The sequence below is a fragment of the Miniopterus natalensis genome, chromosome 7, assembly GCF_054644295.1.
Source record: "Miniopterus natalensis isolate mMinNat1 chromosome 7, mMinNat1.hap1, whole genome shotgun sequence".
In the NCBI taxonomy this organism is placed as follows: domain Eukaryota; kingdom Metazoa; phylum Chordata; class Mammalia; order Chiroptera; family Miniopteridae; genus Miniopterus; species Miniopterus natalensis.
This window is the reverse complement of record NC_142087.1, coordinates 434,613-453,670: the sequence shown is the minus strand read 5'-3', so window position 1 is coordinate 453,670 and position 19,058 is coordinate 434,613. Positions and strand designations below refer to the sequence as shown.

At 38.2% G+C, this 19,058-nt stretch overlaps 1 protein-coding gene and 1 pseudogene across 2 annotated transcripts in view; both read left to right on the top strand.

The window, feature by feature from the left end:
• Positions 1-19,058, top strand: part of SPIRE1 (spire type actin nucleation factor 1) — a 121,211-nt gene that overhangs the window by 11,463 nt on the left and 90,690 nt on the right. For both annotated transcript variants that reach the window (XM_087818665.1, XM_087818664.1), the window contains exon 2: positions 4,448-4,482. In XM_087818665.1, the coding sequence (XP_087674791.1) occupies positions 4,448-4,482 (35 nt within the window). The remainder of the gene's footprint in view (positions 1-4,447; positions 4,483-19,058) is intronic.
• Positions 11,160-14,326, top strand: LOC107525235 (AP-2 complex subunit alpha-1 pseudogene; annotated as a pseudogene).

Here is a 19,058-nt window from a genome sequence, read left to right as displayed (position 1 = left end):
CTGAGTGTGAAAAAGAACATACTTTCACATGACCAGATGGACCTAAACATTGCCCAGAGTTTGGTCACAGGAAAAATTCAGAGAATAATTCTGAGAGTTATTTACTCATCCTAAAAATTACAGGGATTCTTTGTCTTTTTGGGGGGCATAGTTTGTCGTTTGCTTATTCTGCTAATATGAATTGTATGACAATATGACTGTGATAATTCAATCATATGCTAAAGTTTCTACTCCAAAGACTGCTGGCTGCCTTAATAATTTAAAAGTATTCATCTACATGAACATCTATAAATTTTTTCTGAAACTGCCTTAATTTCCACCAGATGCTTGTGTGGCGCATCAGAATTTGTGAATCTATTGAGGTGAGGCTATTTCAGAGAGTGTGCTATATAAGGTCTAATCCTGATCAGCCAAGGCTATGAGTGGCCCTGCTAGGGTGTGTTCACTGAAATAGTCTTCCTGGTCATTTATTGATCAGTCCTGCTGAGTGGAATTGTTTGATTATCAGCATTTGAGATTTAAAATGTCTGCTGAAGATGATGGTGTCTTAGTTGATGAATTCTTTATGACAGACATTTTATACTAGGAGTAGTTTGTTTTTTAAAGCCATTCTATAGCAACTTATAGGAAGACATTGGTTTTTCTGTTTCCTGGGAACTTGTCTATTAAATCTTAAGGGCATATCAGATATTTCAGAATGAGGTAAAAAGAAGGGTCTAAAACACAACTTTAATTATTACATATTAAAGTGGTCATTCCTTTTGAGAAACACTGAAGTTTTGCCATGCTATGCAAATTATTCCTCTACCTAGTATATAAGTACTTTGATAATGTTGAAATATTTTGAAACTTAATGTTTAAGTATTTCAGATATTTCCTTTTATTGTATGTTATCATGTAGTTAATCTAGCCTTCTAATTAAACTCAACCTAATAAAAATTAAAATCAGTGAAGTTAGTTTATTGAAAGAACTAATTCACTGCATTTAATACTTTGAAATCTTGATTAGACCATCAGCTTAGGTTACTGGAATTGTAGAAGATTGAAGCCATGGGATTCTAGAGTTTAGAGGGATTTTCCAGGTCTGGTTCTATAAAAAAATGTGGCCAACTTTTGCAGAAAGACTCAAAAGGTTTCAAATGAAAATTTCTTGGTGCTATACCGGCAGTTTCTAAGTGTTAAATAATGAATGTGTTCTCCTATTTGCCATGTTATAAATGGTGAGTAGCTAGGACAGCACCCTGAAATCTGATACCCCACCCCCCGACCCCTGTACATGGGACTGCGGGGGCAGGAATAACCACAACTACAACACATGATAGGAGCTTAGAGGCCTTGAAGTCTGCTCTTCACTCTGTCATTTTGTGCAAGTCATTTGACTCTTCAGGCTCAGATTACTCATCTATAAAATGAGTGGATTGGGCAAGGTCATTTTCAAGGTTCCTTGAAACTCTGCTGTCATGTAATTGGGATTTTCTGATTCCTGGGTAGGAGACTGGGCAAGGATTTGGGTGGCAGAGTAGTGTAGGTGGTCAAGCACTTCATACTTAGCCACATTTCCATAGTTGCATGACTCAGTCACCAGTTCAGATTGCATAACCAAAAGCTATTGTATGTTCTCACAAAAATTTTTGGTCCTCTTCTAGGAGAGCATTTTCAGTTTTATAATAGAGGTCAATAAAAATCTTATTTCATAGACTTGTGCCCTTCTGACATCACTCTGTTATTCGTTGAGGGCATTACTTCCTTGTGCAAAAAGATGTTCCAGTTTATTGTATAATTTCCTCGCCCCAGCCTTGGAGCCAGCCACTTTCCTAAGGAGTCCTGGTACCTTTGAGGGGGAATGGGGTAGGTATGCCCTTTCATAACGGGACGTTGTTGCTTCTCCCTGTTTTGGGCAGAGCTAGGAAAGGTCTGGCTTTTTTGAAGTTGTGAGGTTTCTAGTTCACCACTGCAGCTCTTCCTCTCCTTTCCGTGTTTGGTTTGTATATCCCTTCTCTCTCCATCTGTGGTTCCCAACAATACCTCTGTATTTACTTACTGCCCAAAGCTACAGTAAATACAGAATAATTTCAGAATTGTTTCACCAACACTACTACCAGCAGCAAATCTACTACATAAAATTCTAGGTTTTTTTGTAATTCTCTTTACTCTAAGAATATATTATGCTGAAGAGGTACTCTCAGAGAGGTTACTCTCTCATAACTGGTCTTGATACGATATTTTCCCTCCCCCCCTCTCCCCCTTGTGTAGTACAAGTGCTTAATAAATTTTTTTTCCTTCTGTGAGCTGTTTTTGTTCACAGTGCTTCCCTAAGTTAAATTCATTACCATTTCTCTAGGAGTCAAGTATAATCTGCCAAAGACTGAGCAAACAGCCATATCAATTTTCAAAAAGATAATATATGATATATATAACTTTATAATATATAGTTTTATATAACAATAATATATAAAGTTATATATTTATAAAACCCTAGCATATAAACCCATATGTATTAAACTCATTTTATCTATATGTTCATATAATCTTTAATTATCACTTATTTATCATTTTAAGTTCACAGAACCTAAGGTTCCTTTTTTCTGGTCTCAATTTCAGCCAGTATTTAATATTAGGATTATTAGCCCATCAGAAATTGTGGGTTTCAACTTTATTTTTCATTTTACAAATTAGAAAGCATATAAAAAACTTTTATGACTTTTTTTTACAGTTTTATCATAGACACTGAGGTATATAAGTTCTAGTTAAGCATTTTTTAAAAATCACAGGCTGATAGAACCACCACAGTGGGCTAGGTTTGGGGGTAGTAGGCTTGGGAGAGGAAAGAGGTAAGAGGGAGGCTACTGCTGGTGGAGAGAAAGAGGCGGGGCTAAATGTATATTTGAATTTAAGACAATGAAATTTGAGAAACATAGGCTGGGGAAATGAAAATTTTTAGGACCCAATATAAATGTGTTAGCTAGTCTTTCTGTTAAAACTATTTAATAAATGATTCTCCTTTCAGCTTTGGCTTGTGTGTCTGAGTGGTGAGATCATTGGCCAGAGAACCGAGGGGTCGAGAGTTCAGTTCCTGGTGGGGGGGGGGGGTGCGTACCTGGGTTGCAGGTTGGATCCAGCCAGGGCTGGGTGTGTGTGTGGGGGGGCAATCTATGTGTCTCTGTCACATCAATGTTTCTGACTCTCCCCCTCCCTCCCACTGTCTCTAAAAAAAAAAAAAAAAAAAAATCAATGGAAAAAATATCCTTGGGTGAGGATTAACAACAACAAAAGGTTCTCCTTTAAAATAACTGTTTTTTTAATTTAAAAAGTATGTTTTAGTCACCCTAATTGACAGAAATATATAATTGTATATGTTCTTTGGTGTTTTGTCTCAACAGTGAAGAGAAAATATTAATGCTGGAGCAGCCAAATATTGTTCAGTGTAGTTGTTCCTTAGGTTATCTTCAGTTGGAAGAACTACTAGATTAATTATATGGTTTTACCTAATCCTATATTAAAGAAAAGCAACCTTGATATATTAAAGAAAATATGCTTGAAACATGTCTACTTTCGTTGAAATGATCACTGTACCTTTAAACTGGCTTATGCTAAGTGAAATAAGCCAACCAGAGAAAGACAAGTACTGTATGATTTCACTCATGTGGAATTTAATGAACAGACTGAACTACCAAGCAGAATAGAGACAGACCCATAGAGAACAGGCAGAAAGTTCTGGGGAAGGGTTGGGGGGAGTGTTGGGAGTGGGTAGAAGGATTGAGCCAAAAAGAAAAAAAAAAGAGAATTCATGGACATGGACGACAGTGTGGTGATTGCAGTTTGGGAGGGTGGAGGTAGAAGAGAGTATGGAGCAGATAAATGGTGATGGGAAAAAAAAAGAAAAGAAGTATATTTGGGGAAAGGTCCTAGTCTTTTAAAGTACTTTGGAAGGCATTTCAATTTTTAAAGGCATTTCAAAGTATCTTAAAAGGTACCTTTTAAAAGTATTTTAAGGTATTTTCAAAAGAAAGCAAGACTTTAAAAGTATTTTTGTTTTACTTTTATTAATTTGTATATATGCATATTAAATATGTGTATGTGTTATAGATCTTATTACAATTAAGCATATCCTTCCCATTTTTTTTCTTTATTATTTTCTTATGGGCCTATGTAAACTTAAACTTTCGTATGGACCTTCTAGAATATTTGGTCATTTAGCACTTTTTATTTATTTACTTTATTTTTTATTTAAAAAATTTATCTTTATTGTTGAAAGTATTACAGATGTTCTGTTTTCCCCCCATTGATCCCCTCCAGCTGGCATCTGACCCCCCCTCCATTTAGCACCTTTTATTTGCATAGAGTTTCATAAATGTAATGAAGCCATGGCCAGAGTAGCTCAAATATTTTTATCAATGATAAAAAAGCTAAAGTCCTCTGAAAGTAATTTTTTGTATTTTTATTACAGGTAAATTGGGATATTCACATTGTACAGAAACAGAGGTAAGAGAAATGCTCAAATATTTCTTAGTAAAGCAATTTTGCAGTCCTCTGTAGACTACTAACTTTGAGTACTAACTGTTTCACTATGGGGTTTTTGGTGTTCTGATAAGAATGTGTTGAGAGCAGGTATATATCTTTTATATTTGGGAAGAGTAAAATGTGAAGAAAAGACAGTTACCTTATCCATGTTTTTAAAATGTCAGGGTTATTATATAAAGATTAGCTTAATCATAGTTTAAATTTTTCTTGAGTTATTTGTGAAATTGAGTTAGCTAAGGTTAAGAGCCCTTAATTTGAAGTAGTTTAAGTTCTTTTTTCCCCCATAAACCAATCTAGTGTGTCATAATAAAGAAACCATTTAAATGTCTTAGACTCCTATGGAGCTGCCTTTGTGTAGGAAAAAATAGGAACTTGGAAACTGTGTTTCTGTAAGATTAATAGTGAATTAATTGCTTTGTTATTTGTATAAGTAGGATTATTAATTTTTAATAATCTAAATAATTTAAAATTCTAATTGTGAAACTTAAGGAATTTCTACTATCTTAGGTGTTCCTTGCAGGAGTTTCAAGTATAACACTGAAATACGAGGGCTGCCTCCATGAGTTATGTATGTGTGGTGTTCCTTTCAGGAGCTGTTGCATCCTTCTTACATGAGGAGTCTTAAATCTTGAGTTAATAGCAGTGCCTAATTTTAAGGATTTAAGAAGTTACTTTTCTAATTTTATAATACATCTACATGTTAATGCAGGTGTTAGTAACTTTTAGCTGTTACTTTAAAATTCGAGGTTCCCAAGGGATTATACTGTATAATAAAGAAGCAAAAATAATTTACTATTTTTATATTCAAAAGTTATACCATTCATTTTTGTATTTTTTATTCAACTTTGAAAGTAGAGATGTTTCCAAATTAGCCCTAAAAATAGGCAAGAACTTAATATTTTTATGTTGCAAGGATTTTTTATATACTGTTTGATATAATATAAAGGAGTGGGATTTGATTTGAGTCAAAAGATATAAATTCTGTCGTTTCTGGTGTGTTTCTTTCTAGCTTTGTAATTTTGAGCAAATAATTTTTTTCTTAGAACTTTTGCTTTTTTATCTATGGAATGTTAATGATAGTCCCTGTAAACCTCATGCATTGTGAAATTTTAAAGAGACAATATATGTGAAAATGTTTTGTAAACCCCAAAGACACTATTATATATGTCAAGATGATACAGATATAGTCAGCATTCATCTGCATTTAGGTAATGAAATGTGAGGGTTTTACATACAAGGCATAGTCATAAAGTCTTATTATTCTGTCTTATTATGGCAATACAAGCCATAAAATCAACATGGTTTTAATGTCTTGTTTAGTACTTACTTTGTATAGGAGTGTCACTTCATTTTATCTCCTGGCCCTTATACTTTGATTCATAACTTACTCTGGTCACCCAAAGAATCAGAATCTAAACAGAACTCTTTTCCAGATTTTTTTTCTATAACTATTTAAAGAAGAAAAATCACAAGAAAATAAAAAATTAACAGTGGTAGTTACCTCTGGGGAAGAGATTGGGATTGTGAATGGTGATTTACCTATATTGTTTGGATTTTTTAAAAAATGAGATTGATCTCACTTATATGTGGAATCTAATGAACAAAATAAACTGATGAACAAAATAGATCCAGAGGCACAGATACGTGGAACAGACTTACATATCTCAGAGGGGAAAGGAGTGGAGGGGACAGGAAGAGATTAACCAAAGAACATACATCCACATATGCATAGCGCATGGACACAGACAATAGTGTGGGGAAGGTTGGGGTGGGGTGAGGGCTGAGTGGAGGGGGGGATAAAAGGGAGGCATCTGTAATACTGTCAACAATAAATAAATAAATAAGGGGAAAAAATGAGACTTTCTGTATATACTTTGGTAATTACAATAATTAAAAGGAGGGGCAGTAGAGCCAGTGGGAAATTTTTAAAGAAGTTTGGTGACTTGAGAGAAAGAGGAGAGAGCTTAAGTAGGTAGTTTTGTTTTGTTTCATTTCTGTTTTTAGGTTTAGGAAGACGATAGATATATTTGGTGGTGGTGGTGGTGGTGGTTGTTAAGGGAACCAAGAGACAGTGGTACTGGAATCTAAATTAGTAGATATTTGCTGAAACCAGACCTAGGACTACGTCTAGAAGATGGCTTGATTAGAGCAGTGGTGCTCTTAGGGCTTTGGGAGTGACTTCCTGACACCCTTTCAAGGTCAGGAGAAAAATATTTTCAAAGTAATACCAAGACATTCTTTGCCCTTTTACTTTCATTGTCTCAAGAGTGTACAGTGGAGTTTTCAGAGGCTACATGAATGTGTGACTGTGACTAACACCAGACTGCAGAAGCCGATCTGAGATCTAGCTTTTATTAAGCATGACCTTCAAGAGTTTTGCAAAAATGTAAAACAATATGACCCTTCTCACTGTTTATTTTGAAAAGAGTTTTTCCATTAAAATGTTACTGATATTGTTTAATATTTTTAAATGATTTAATTTAAATTTTTAAAAATCTCAGTTTTCATTTCTAATATAGTAAATGCTGATAGGTTATAGCTCATATAAACAAAGGCTCCTTGGACTCCTCAGTAATTTTTTAGAATGTAGAGGGGTCCTAAAAACTAAAATGTTTGAGAACTGTTGGCCTGGGAGATGGCAGAGGAGCTTGTTCCTGAGAAACAGAATTGAGTGTTGAAAGAGGTAAAACTATGAAGTTGAGGGAATCCTTGATGTAAGGATTTAGCCAATCTTTTTGTCAATGAGAAGACAGGGTTATTTTTGAGAGTGAAGTTATTCTGGATCAGAAAGGTTATTGCTAGAGCCTCTTTTTGACCTTAAATTGTTTTTCTATTGATAAAAGAGATTCCTAGTTCTTTTTGTAAGTTAAAAGCCCCTCAAGCTCTTGCTGGTATTAAGGCCAGACCAAGAAAAGGGCTGCTAACAAGTTGTGTAGGTAAGTAGAAGTGAGTAGGATCTTCGATAGGATTGGAATAGCATATTGCTGGTTCCACATGTAATACTGGCTTATGCCAGCCTTTCTGAATTGGAAAGGGTATTGTTGGGAAGAGTCAATGTGATGGAAAACAGAATCCCTTCATCTTTCTGGGTCTGTAGGACCCTCATCAAGGCATGTAGTTAAAATACATAAGTTTAAGTTTGACTGTTTTTATTAGTTTTTGTGGTACATAAAAATTGTTATGAATTATTTTCTAGTTTTAATTTTCCCTTTAATGCTTCTCATACAACTCAAACAAAATTATGACTAGAGAAAGCAAGGAGGCCATATATAGGCATTTGTCAACTTTTATGTGATCTTCTACTTCAAGATTAGCTTAATGTTTTTCAAAATCAAGTACAGTTGACCCTTGAACAATGTGGGGGGGTTAGAGGTGCTGACCCCTTGCGCAGTCAAAAATCTATTATAACTTTTGTTGTTGTTAATCCTCACATGAGGATTTTTCCCCCCATTGAGTTTTAATGAGGGAGGGAGGGAGGGAGGACAGACAGAGAGGGAGAGAAAGAAACATCAATGTGAGAGAGAGACATCAAATGGTTGCCTCCCTCATGCGCCCTAATGGGCCAGGGATCAAAACTGCAACCCAGGTCCGTGCCCTTGACCTGGAATCAAACCCATGAACCTTCGGTGCACTCGCCAGCACTCTAATCACTGAGCCACACTGGCAAGAGCCATTATAAATTTTTGCTCTGCAGTTGACCTTTCATATCCATGGATTTCTCATCCACGGATTCAACCATGTATCAAAAACAGTATTTTGCATCCGTAGTTGACAAACCATGGTTGGGAAATGTAGTTAGGACCACAACTGGGAAAGCAAAAATACTGTTTTAAAAGACATGCACTTTTTTTTGCTTTAATAGGTAATTTAATTTTTTCCTACAACTTTTTTTCCTTCATTTTTTGAAGGTATAATTTACATACAGTAAAATTTAACCTTTTGAGTTACAATTGAGAATTCCCATTTCCCTCCTCTCCCATTTTCCTTGTAGTTAGTCCCTCCTCTCCTCCCAGCAGTTGGCAACCACTGATCTGTATTTTGCCCCTTTTGTTTAAACAATGTGTTACCCTAACTTCTTCTTCTCTAAGAGTGGTTCAGACTGATATTTATAAACTCTTGAATGATTGACCTGTACTTGTGGGTACTTGTCTGCCAAGGAAGCAGTCCTGATCCATAGTTTAGGGGGAGCTTTCACCCCCATTTTACAAATTTTTTCTACTGTCATTATTTAAATAGTTTTGTGGATTATACTCTTCAAGTTAATGAAAATTGCTAAGCACTTAAAAATACTAAAACCTAAAGGATTTGAATTTTCAAGTATTTTAATTGAGGCTTTTTCACTGTTGTTTTTAGTTTTCCAAATTTCATCACATTCCTGTCTTCTATTAACCACCACTAATTATGAAGCACTCAGAGGCCCTTAACCTTTAGCAGGAAAGAAGGTTAAATGAATAACTAAAACAATCCTGGTGTTCCCCTTGGTGGATTAGCTGTATTTTAAGTGGAGTAGGTTAAAGCATTATATAAGGTTAACTTTGTCAATACTTTAATCTTGACAGAGCTAGTTTGTAAAAACAGTAGCATAGCAGAAATATTTAAGCTTTACTGAGGGAAATTATTAAAAACACGTTCACATCTTGGAAATAAACTGCATATATACCTTATATAAATACTTTGTTCACTCCTTTGCCCAATTTACATCTAGCAGAAACACATTCCCTGGCTACATAATGCCAGGAATTTAAATAGTCACAGGTAAGAGGTATATACAGAATAAGGAGACACTCGGGTATTTCACTGTCCCAAGTGGGACACTAAATTAATTATCAGCATTATGCAGATACCTTACATTGCGGATAAATAAAGACTGATTAAGAGAAACCTGAATGAACTGGCTATAGTTATTTGAACAAGTTACTTAACCTCTCTATACTTTAGCTCTCGTTTCTAAAATATGAATGATAACAGTATTCACTTCATAAATTTGTTATGAGAATTAATGTTTATAACAATACTTAGTATATAGTAAGCTCTCAAGTATATTTTAAAAATAAATGTGGTGTTCTACCTAATACACAGAAACAAACATAGGGAGGCAGCCAAAATAAGGAGACAAAGAAACATGTGCCAAATGAAAGAACAGAACAAAACTCCAGAAAAAAAACTAAACAAATAGGGACAAGCAATCTACCAAATTCAGAGTTTAAAACACTGGTTATAAGGATGCTCAGTGATCTTAGTGAGAACTTCAACAAAGAAATAATAAACATAAAAACTGAGATAGAAAACATAAAAAAGAACCAGTCAGAAGTGAAGAATACATTAACTGAAATAAAAAATACATTATAGGGAATCAACAGTAGAGTAGATGAAACAGAGGATCACTGAAGCATTTGGAAGATAAGGAAGCAGAGAACACCCAATCAGAACAGCAAAAAGAAAAAAAGAATACAAAAAACAATGAAAGTTTAAGAATCCTCTGGGACAACATCAAACATACCAACATCCACATTGTAAGAGTACCGGAAGAAAAGAGAAGAGCAAGGAACTGAAAACCTATATGAAAAAATGACAGAAAACTTTCCTAACCTGGTGAAGGAAATAGACATATAAGTCCAGGAAATACAGAGAGCCCCAATCAAGATGAACCCAAAGAGGCCCACAGCAAGACACATCATAATTAAAATGCCAAAGGTTAAGGACAGAGAATCTTAAAAGCAGCAAGAGAAAGCAGTTGGTTACCTACAAGGGCACTCCCATAAGAGTGTCAGCTGATTTCTCAACAAAAACAATTCAGGCCAGAAGGGATTAGCAAGAAACATTCAAAGTGATGAAAAGCAAGGACCTACAACTAGCAAAGCTATCATTTAGAATCAAAGGACAGATGGAGAGCTCCCAGACAAGAAAGAGCTAAAGGAGTCCATCACTGTTAAACCAGCATTACAAGAAATGTTAAAGTGTCTTCTTTAAGAAGAAGAAGAAAAAAGATCAAAAATATGAATTTAAAAATGGCAGTAAATACATATCTATCATGCATATGTTCATTGCAGCATTATTTACAATAGTCAAGATCTGGAAGCAATCTAAGTGTTCATCAATAAGTGAATGGATAAAGAAGTGGTGCATATAAACAATGGAGTATGACTCAGCCATAAAAAATAATGAAATCTTGCCATCTGCAACAATATGAATGAACCTAGAAGGTATTGTGCTGAGTGAAATAAATCAGACAGAGAAAGACAAATGCCATATGATTTCACTTAAACGAGGAATCTAAAAAAAGAAGATAAATGAACAAGCAAAACAGAAACAGACTCATAGATACCGAGAATATTTTGACAGCTGCCAGGCTGGAGGGGGACTTAGGAGATGGGTGAAAAAGAAGAACAAATTGGTAGTTACAAAATAGTCACAGGGATGTAAAGTACAGCATAGAGAACAAAGCCAATAATAATATAATAACTGTGTGGTGTCAGGTGGGTACTATTTATCAGGGTGATCACTTCATAAGTTATATAAAGGTCTAATCACTGGGTTGTACACCTGAAACTAATATAATATTATACATCCACTGCAATTGAAAAATAAAAACATGTTTTTATTCTTAATAAAAATAAAAACATGTCTTTATTTTATTCTTGCCAGCTGTGTTCAAGGGAGATGGTATGTAGGGGCTTGCAGTGTTCATCGCTAACATCCAGAGCTATAAGAGCAAAGAGTCAGAGATTAAGAGAATCAACAAAGAACTGGCAAACATTCACTCCAAGTTCAAGGCCTTGGATGGCTACAGTAAGAAAAAATATGTGTGTGAACTACTCTTCATCTTCCTGCTGGACCATGACATTGCCTTTGGATACATGGAGGCCACAAACCTGCTTAGCTCCAGTGAGTACACAGAGAGAGAGGTTACCTGTTTATCTTAGTGCTGGTGAACTCTAACTCTGAGCTGATCCGGCTCATTAATAATGCCATCAAGAATGACCTGGCCAGCCGCAACCCCACCTTCATGTGTCTGGCTGTGCAGTGCATCACCAATGTAGGCAGCTGTAAGATAGGTGAGGCCTTCACCACTGACATCTCTCACATCCTGGTGGCCAGGGGCAGCATGGACAGCATGAAGCAGAACGCGGCCCTGTGCCTGATGAGGCTGTACAACTCCTCACCGGACCTAGTGCGCATGGGCAAGTAGCCCCCATATGCACCTGTTAAGTGACCAACACATGGCCGTGGTCATGGCTGCTGTCAGCCTTATCACCTCTCTCTATAAGAACAACATGGATGACTTCAAGACTTGCATCTCCCTGGATGTGTCTCACCTGAGCCAGGTCTCCTTAGCCTCCACTGACCTTCAGGACTACACCTATTACTTCATCCCAGCGCCCTGGCTTTTGGTGAAGCTCCTGCAGCTGGTGCACTGCTACTCCCACCAGAGGATGCGAACATGAAGGGGAGGCTGGTCAAGTGTCTGGAGACCGTGCTCAACAAAAGCCCATAAGCCACCCAAGTCCAGGAAGGCCCAGCGTTCCAGTGGCAAGAATGCCATCCTCTTTGAGACCATCAGCCTCATTATCCACTACAACAGTGAGCCCAACCTTCTGGTGTGGGCCTGTAATCAGCTGGGTCAGTTTCTACAGCACTGGGAGACTAGCCTGTGCTACTTGTTCCTGGAGAGCATGTGCATGCTGGCCAGCTCTGAGTTCTCCCATGAGGCAGTCAAGACCTACATCAATATTGTCATCAACACCCTCAAAACGGAGTGGAACATCAGTGTGCTACAGTGGGTAGCTGACCTACTCTACCCATGTGCAACCAGAACAGTGCCAAGCAGATCATGTCAGACATGTGGTGGTACCTGGAGACAGTTGACTATGCCATCTGTGAAGAGATCATCCTGAAGGTAGCCATCCTGGCTGAGAAATACACAGCAGACTGCAGCTGATATGTGGACACCATCCTCAACCTCATCTGCATCGCAGGTGACTGTGAGTGAGGAAGTGTGATACTGCATGCTGCAGATTGTTATGAACTGTGATGACATCCAGGGCTCCATGGCCAAGAATGTCTTTGAAGTGCTCCAGGCCCTAGCCTGTCACAAGAACATGGTGATGGTCAGAGGCTACACTCTTGGGGTGTTTGGAAATCTGATTGCTGGGGAACCCCACTCCAGCCCCCTGGTGCAGTTCTCACTGCTGTATTCCAAGTTGCACCTGTGCAGTATGGCAACACAGGCCCTGCTGCTGTCCACCTACTTTAAGTTCATTAAACTCTTCTCAGAGACCAAGGCCACCATCCAGGGAGTGCTGTGGTCCATTTCCCAGCTATGTAGTGCGGATGTGGAGCTACAGCAGCATGCAGTCAAGTACTGCTTCCTCAGCTGAGTGGCCAGCCTGGACATCTTGGCCACGGTGCTGAGAGGAGATAGTGCCCTTCCCATCCTGGCCAAGCTGAAGTGCAAGAAGGGGCCAGGAGCTAGCAGTATCCTGGATGACTGCTGGAGGGACCAACCAGCAGTGATGATCAGTGGGGGTGTGGAACCCATCTCCAGCACCTTGTGGATGCCCTCCCCCTCCTCCAACCTTTTGGGACTGCAGGCAGCCCCTGCCACAGTGGTAACCCAGACTGCCCCCAATGCAGGCAACTTCCTGGTGGACATCTCCTCCGATGGCCTGGCTGCCAATCCCAGCCTGGGGCCCACCCCCAAGGAGGCCTTCTTCAGTTCTGTCCTGAGGACATTGGTCCACCCATCCCAAAAGTTGATGAACTTCTGAATAAGTTCATGTGCAAGAACAGTGAGTTCCTATTTGAGAACCAGCTGCTGCAGATTGGAGACAAGTTGGAATTCCAGCTGGGCTTGGGCCATATGTATCTCTTCTATGGCAATAAGACCTCACTACAATTCCAGAAATTTGTATAATCCACCCTGGAGACCTCCAGACTCAGCTGGCCATGCAGACCAAGCCGTGCAGGTGTAGCAGGTGCTCAACATCAAGTGACTGTGGGACTTCCTGACTGCCCCACTCCTGTCAGTGTGCTACAGATATGGGAGAGCCCCTCAGTCCCTCACCCTGAAGGACCATCAACAAGTTCTTCCAGCCAACTGAGATGGCATCCTAGGACTTTTTCCAGTATTGGAAGCAGCCGAGTTTCCCCCAACAGGAGGCACAGAAAATCTTCAAAACCAGCTACCCCACGGATGCAGAAGTCATTAAGGCCAAGATCCTGGGGTTTAGCTCTGCTCTCCTGGACAACGTGGACCCCAACCCTGAGTACTTCGTGGGGGCTGGAGTCATTGAGACCAAAGCCCTGCAGGTGGGCTGTCTGCTCCAGCTGGGGCCCAGTTCCTAAGCTCATATGTACTGGCTGACCCTGCACAGCAGCAAGGAGCCTGTTCCTGTCACATGTGTGAGCTGCTAGCCTAGCATTTCTGAGCCCTGGACTCTGCCCCTGGGGATGTGGCCAGCACAAGGAAGCCCCTTGGACTGAGGGAGCTTTGGTAGATGGGGCAATGAGGGCACCTGTGCTGATGACAAGGAAGACTCTGGAGTAGAGGGATGTCAGGGACCTTCCTCTGGTCTCTTGTATTTTTATTTTTGTTCACCTGCTGCTGTTTACATTCTGGGGGATAAGGGGGGACCCTCCCTCCTTTCCACCTCCAAGCACAGAAGGGAGAGGGGCCAAGGAAGCAGGTACCGCCTCCCTCCCCACCCCACCCTGTCATGGCCCCTCTTGCCTCTTCCTGGTCCAGGGGCTGTGCATTATTGTGAGTGAATAAACAGAGAGACGCTAACAAAAAGAAAACAAAAGCTACTCCAGAATTGTTCTGTATGTTTGAACCTGCTGGGAAGTAAGACCTAGAATTAGTCTGCTTTGTGGGGAAATCCAAGGCTCATTTTGAAAATAAGCCAAGAGATACATCAGAATTCCATTCCAGTTATCTACAGTTTTGTGTGTGTTTTTAAAAATATATTTTTTTATTGATTTCAGAGAGAGGAAGGGAGAGAGAGAGAGAGAAACATCAATGATGAGAGAGAGTCATTGATCGGCTGCCTCTTGCATGGCCCCACCTGGGGACCGAGCCCGCATCCTGGTCATGTGTCCTGACAGGGAATCAAACCATGGTCTCCTGAATCATAGGTTGATGCTCAACCACTGAGCCTTGCCCGCTGGGCTGGTTATCTACAGTTTTTGACACAAATTGGACTACAGGGAAAAATTTTATTTCCTGAGCAGCCTAAAATAAACTGTAGTAGAATATGGGTGCTTGGTGCTCTAACACAGAGTATAATATTAAAAAATGTCTGTTTTGTCTTTATATCAGCACTTTGATTTCACCTCTGGCTCATGTAGACTCATGGTGATAATTGGATGAGTAATACCTCTTTTAATTGACATTTAATAGCCATTGGATAATTTTATAAGTAACTCAAAAACCTAACATGAAAGAAGTATGTGGTATTTTAAAAAACATTTGTATCTATGCACAATTTTAGCAGCATAATGAGCCTGTATTATATGATTGTAAAATAGTATTTGAGACCAAACTAAGTAAATCTTCAAATTGCTAGCAGAAATAAAAAGGCAGTTATTGCCTGGCCAGTGTGGTTCAGTGGTTGAGCATTGACCCATGGACCTGGAGGTTCAGTTTCACGTCAGGGCACATGCCCAGGCTTTGGGCTCAATCCCCAATAGGGGGCGTGCAGGAGGCAGCTGGTTGATGATCCTCTCTCATCACTGATGTTTCTATCTCTCCCTCTCCTTTCCTTTCTCTCTCTGAAATCAATAAAAACATATTTAAAAAGGCAGTTATAGTATCAGATCTGCTTTTTTAGCAAAAAGCTTTGTCTGCTTTTAAATTTTAAGGGTTTATAGATGGAATTGCATGAAAAGAAGTTAAAATGATATGTGTACTACATCTGATAAGGGCTTAATTTCCAAAATATATAAAGAACTCATACAACTCAACAAAAGGAAGACAAACAATCCAGTTTAAAAATGGGCAGAGGACCTGAATAGACACTTCTCCAAAGAGGGCATAGAGATGGCCAATAGACGTATAAAAAAATGATCAATGTCACTAATCATCAGAGGATGCAAATTAAAACCACAGTGAGATACCACCTCACACTTACCAGATTGGCTACCATCAACAAATCAACAAACAACAGTGCTGGCGAGAATGTGGAGAAAAGAGCACCCTAGTGCACTGCTGGTGGGAATGCAGACTGGTGCAGCCACTGTGGAAAACAGTATGGAGGTTCCTCAGAAAATTAAAAATGGAACTGTTGTTTGACCCAGTCACTCCACCTCTAGGAATATAGCCTAAGAATCCTGAAACATCCAATCAGAAAGAATATATGTACCTTTATGTTTATAGCAGTGTTATTTACAATAGCTAAGACTGGGAAACAACCCGAGTTCCCATCAGTAGATGAGTGGTTAAAAAAGCTCTGGTACATTTCCAATTTGGATTCCTTTTATTTCATTTTCTTGCTGTTTTTTAAAAAAATTGTCTTAATGAAACTAAGTGTCAGAGAATAGAGTAATCCCCCAAACTATTTAAATACATTATTTCAAAGCTGTTTTATGAGAGAATATTTAAATATTTGAATGCTGAATCAGAGACTTTTGAGAGAATGTTTATATAATTTATATTTTAAGTTGAAATCTTTTGTGTGTTGAAACAAACTTTAGTTTGGTCCATTGTAACTGAATTTCAAGCAGTTTTTGTTTCCCCTTACCATCATTTTCTATTTAGAATATCAACTTTATTGCAAGAGTACTTTCTAGAATATAAAGATAAAGGTATAGATGGCTTTCAGATTAGGAGTTGATGACTGATTTTACTTGTTGAACTCCCATGGTTTTGTTCACAGGGTTTTTATCTCACATAACTGCTTATTTTTCTTCAGCAACAGAAAGTTCGTGAGACAGTTTTATAGATTGTGGCCTTCACATCTGTGGATAATTAATAAGCACTTTGCCTTGTAGTTTGAATGTATGCCTGGGGGGTAATTCTCATGGTAAAATAGAGATCCGAGGAAAATGAAGAGTTGTGAAAAGGAGGAAGAATTCTGGGTAAAAATATTAAAACTTTCCTAATTCAGCCATTATTTGTTGAGCACTTGCCATTTACAGACTCCGTGCTAAGCATAGGGAACACAGTGCTGTCCTCAAGACATTTCATGCTGCTTAGAATATTGCCTTTATCAAATGAATAAAAAGTCGGTTTATTAGTAATCTTAACAAAAAAAATACACATGAAGAAGTTACATAACTGAAAGAGAACAAAACCTGAACTTGTTTGATCAAGTCACTGTCTGACCTAGTTTGACTTTCTCTTTCTATTAGTTTTGAATTCTAACACTTGGTCAATTCTGAGGCTTCACGTTGCCCACTGCCTACACAGGGTAGCACATAAACACAGTGTGCAATCAAAGGCGTCTCCCAGAGGCTCTTACAGTAGATCCATTTTATAGATTATAACAATACTTAATAACATTATCCAAATTCCCTTATGAAAAATGTTTAACTCCCTATCTTTTGTTGCGACTCTGGAACCTTCCACGTAACACTCACTGTCAAATAAAACCACCTCACCCTACCCTACTTCTCCTGGAGCCCAGCCTGTTGTCCTGTCTTCTCTCTGCCCTTTGTTCTTTCCCTTTTTAGGTGATACCTAGATTCTCCACTCCAGATGAGAGTCCAAAATCAGGTTGCTGGTAGCCTTTTCCTTTCCCCATTCCTTTTCTTTCCTTTACGTTGATGCTGTGTCTTTCTTTTTGCTGTCTCCGTTCTACAGCACAAAAAACTTTCCATAGTGGGGAAGGGAGACTGTCCGTAGTGGGGAAGAGAGAGAAGCTGGTATGTGAGTGAGACGTGTTGGGGGTAGGGCAATACATCTATTTCATTACATTTTACAAATAATTGAAATTAAGAATACCGTGCTACAAAGCCTCTCCATTTTGTACCAGTGATTGTATTGATTGTATGAATGTGAGTCTCAATTCTTTTTTAGTGCAAGGTGAGCTTTTTCCTTTCCTCCTGTGGCTGCCCCAATAAATCACTGTCAAGCCCAGAAAGGAGAGAGGAGAAAAGGGTACCTTTCTGTGTATGGCATAAAACAAAAGACTGTGGGCACTGGCCCTAATTTGGTCTGCACTTTAGACACAAATATTCCCTCTTTACTTTAGAGGCAACAGTGCCTATTTCCTTAAAACTGTTATTTATATAAATTTTGGTTTATTAAACTTGGAATTTTACTCCTTTTTTCCTGTATAGTTAATAAAATTATGTAGTTAATATGGAGGTAATAAAAAGGAGCAGTACAATTATAATTTGCATTATTTGATACTTTTAAAATTAACACATTGTTTGCGGGTAGTTTTCATCGCGCGCTCTACTGCCAGTCAACGTAAAACGTATAAATACGTTTCCCGCATACAATGCGTAAAGATATTTTCAAATGTATTTTTCTGTTACCGTTCTGTAGTTTATATAAGAAAGAAATTTAATAAATTAATTAAAAATGCATTAACAACTAGTATTTGTGAAATGGGCCTGGGGGTCTCATGGTAGGGATGGCCTTTAATAATGACTGCCCAGTATAGAAGTGGTCACTGTTGGTTTTAGAGAGGTCATGGTTACCAGATCTGACTTTACCTTGAGAAGGGAGAAGAGCAGAGTGCTTTGAGGAAAGGAGCTGGCAAAAGAATTGAAGGCAATTGTGAAACCTCCTTAAAATTTCTATTTAAAGAGCTTGTTAAGTTTTCGTTATTAAATTTATTTGTTCTGGAAGGGACACGGGCCCTTTTAAGAATAGGAGATTCAGAGAATTCTGCAACCCATGACAAGCTGGAAAAGGTTGCTAAGGAGATTCCTATGAGAGGGAATAGTATTTAAATGATCTGTTTCTGAACTCTGACTTCTAAAGGCAGGAAACGAAAGCAGGAGGGTGCTTTTATTTCACTCCTTTAACACTTTAGGAAGCAAGCAAAAGCAAGAATCTTCTTTTTTCTTAAACACAGAAATCATTTGGTTTGGAAAAAATTAATTTGTGTGGTGTTAACATTGTATTTTAAAGTATTTTATTGAAATATAGGACATTGAGAAACGTGCACAAATCAAGTTATAGCTTGATGAACTTTTACAGATAGTGATGTTATTAATGTAATTTAAATACACTACTTATTATATATGTGTCTTTGTAAAAATATTATCTTAAAATGTTTTCTGTCAAGTGAAGATCAAAGTGGTTATTTCAAAGCATTACAGAGATTTTATTTAGTTTCTGTTTTTAATTGCATGTTATATTCCCCCATCTTCTTTCACAGTCTCCTGCTTATTAAAACAAAACCAGGGAAAGAATTTCTTCCAGGGAAGAAGGAGCCAGTTTGTTTGGAACTGGTTTAGTGCAGTGCTAACCAATAGAAATGTAATTAATGGGCGTCACATATCTAATGCAGAATTTTCTAGCAGCCACATTAAAAAGTGAAAAGAAACAGGTGAAATTAATTTTTATAGTATACTTTATTTAATCT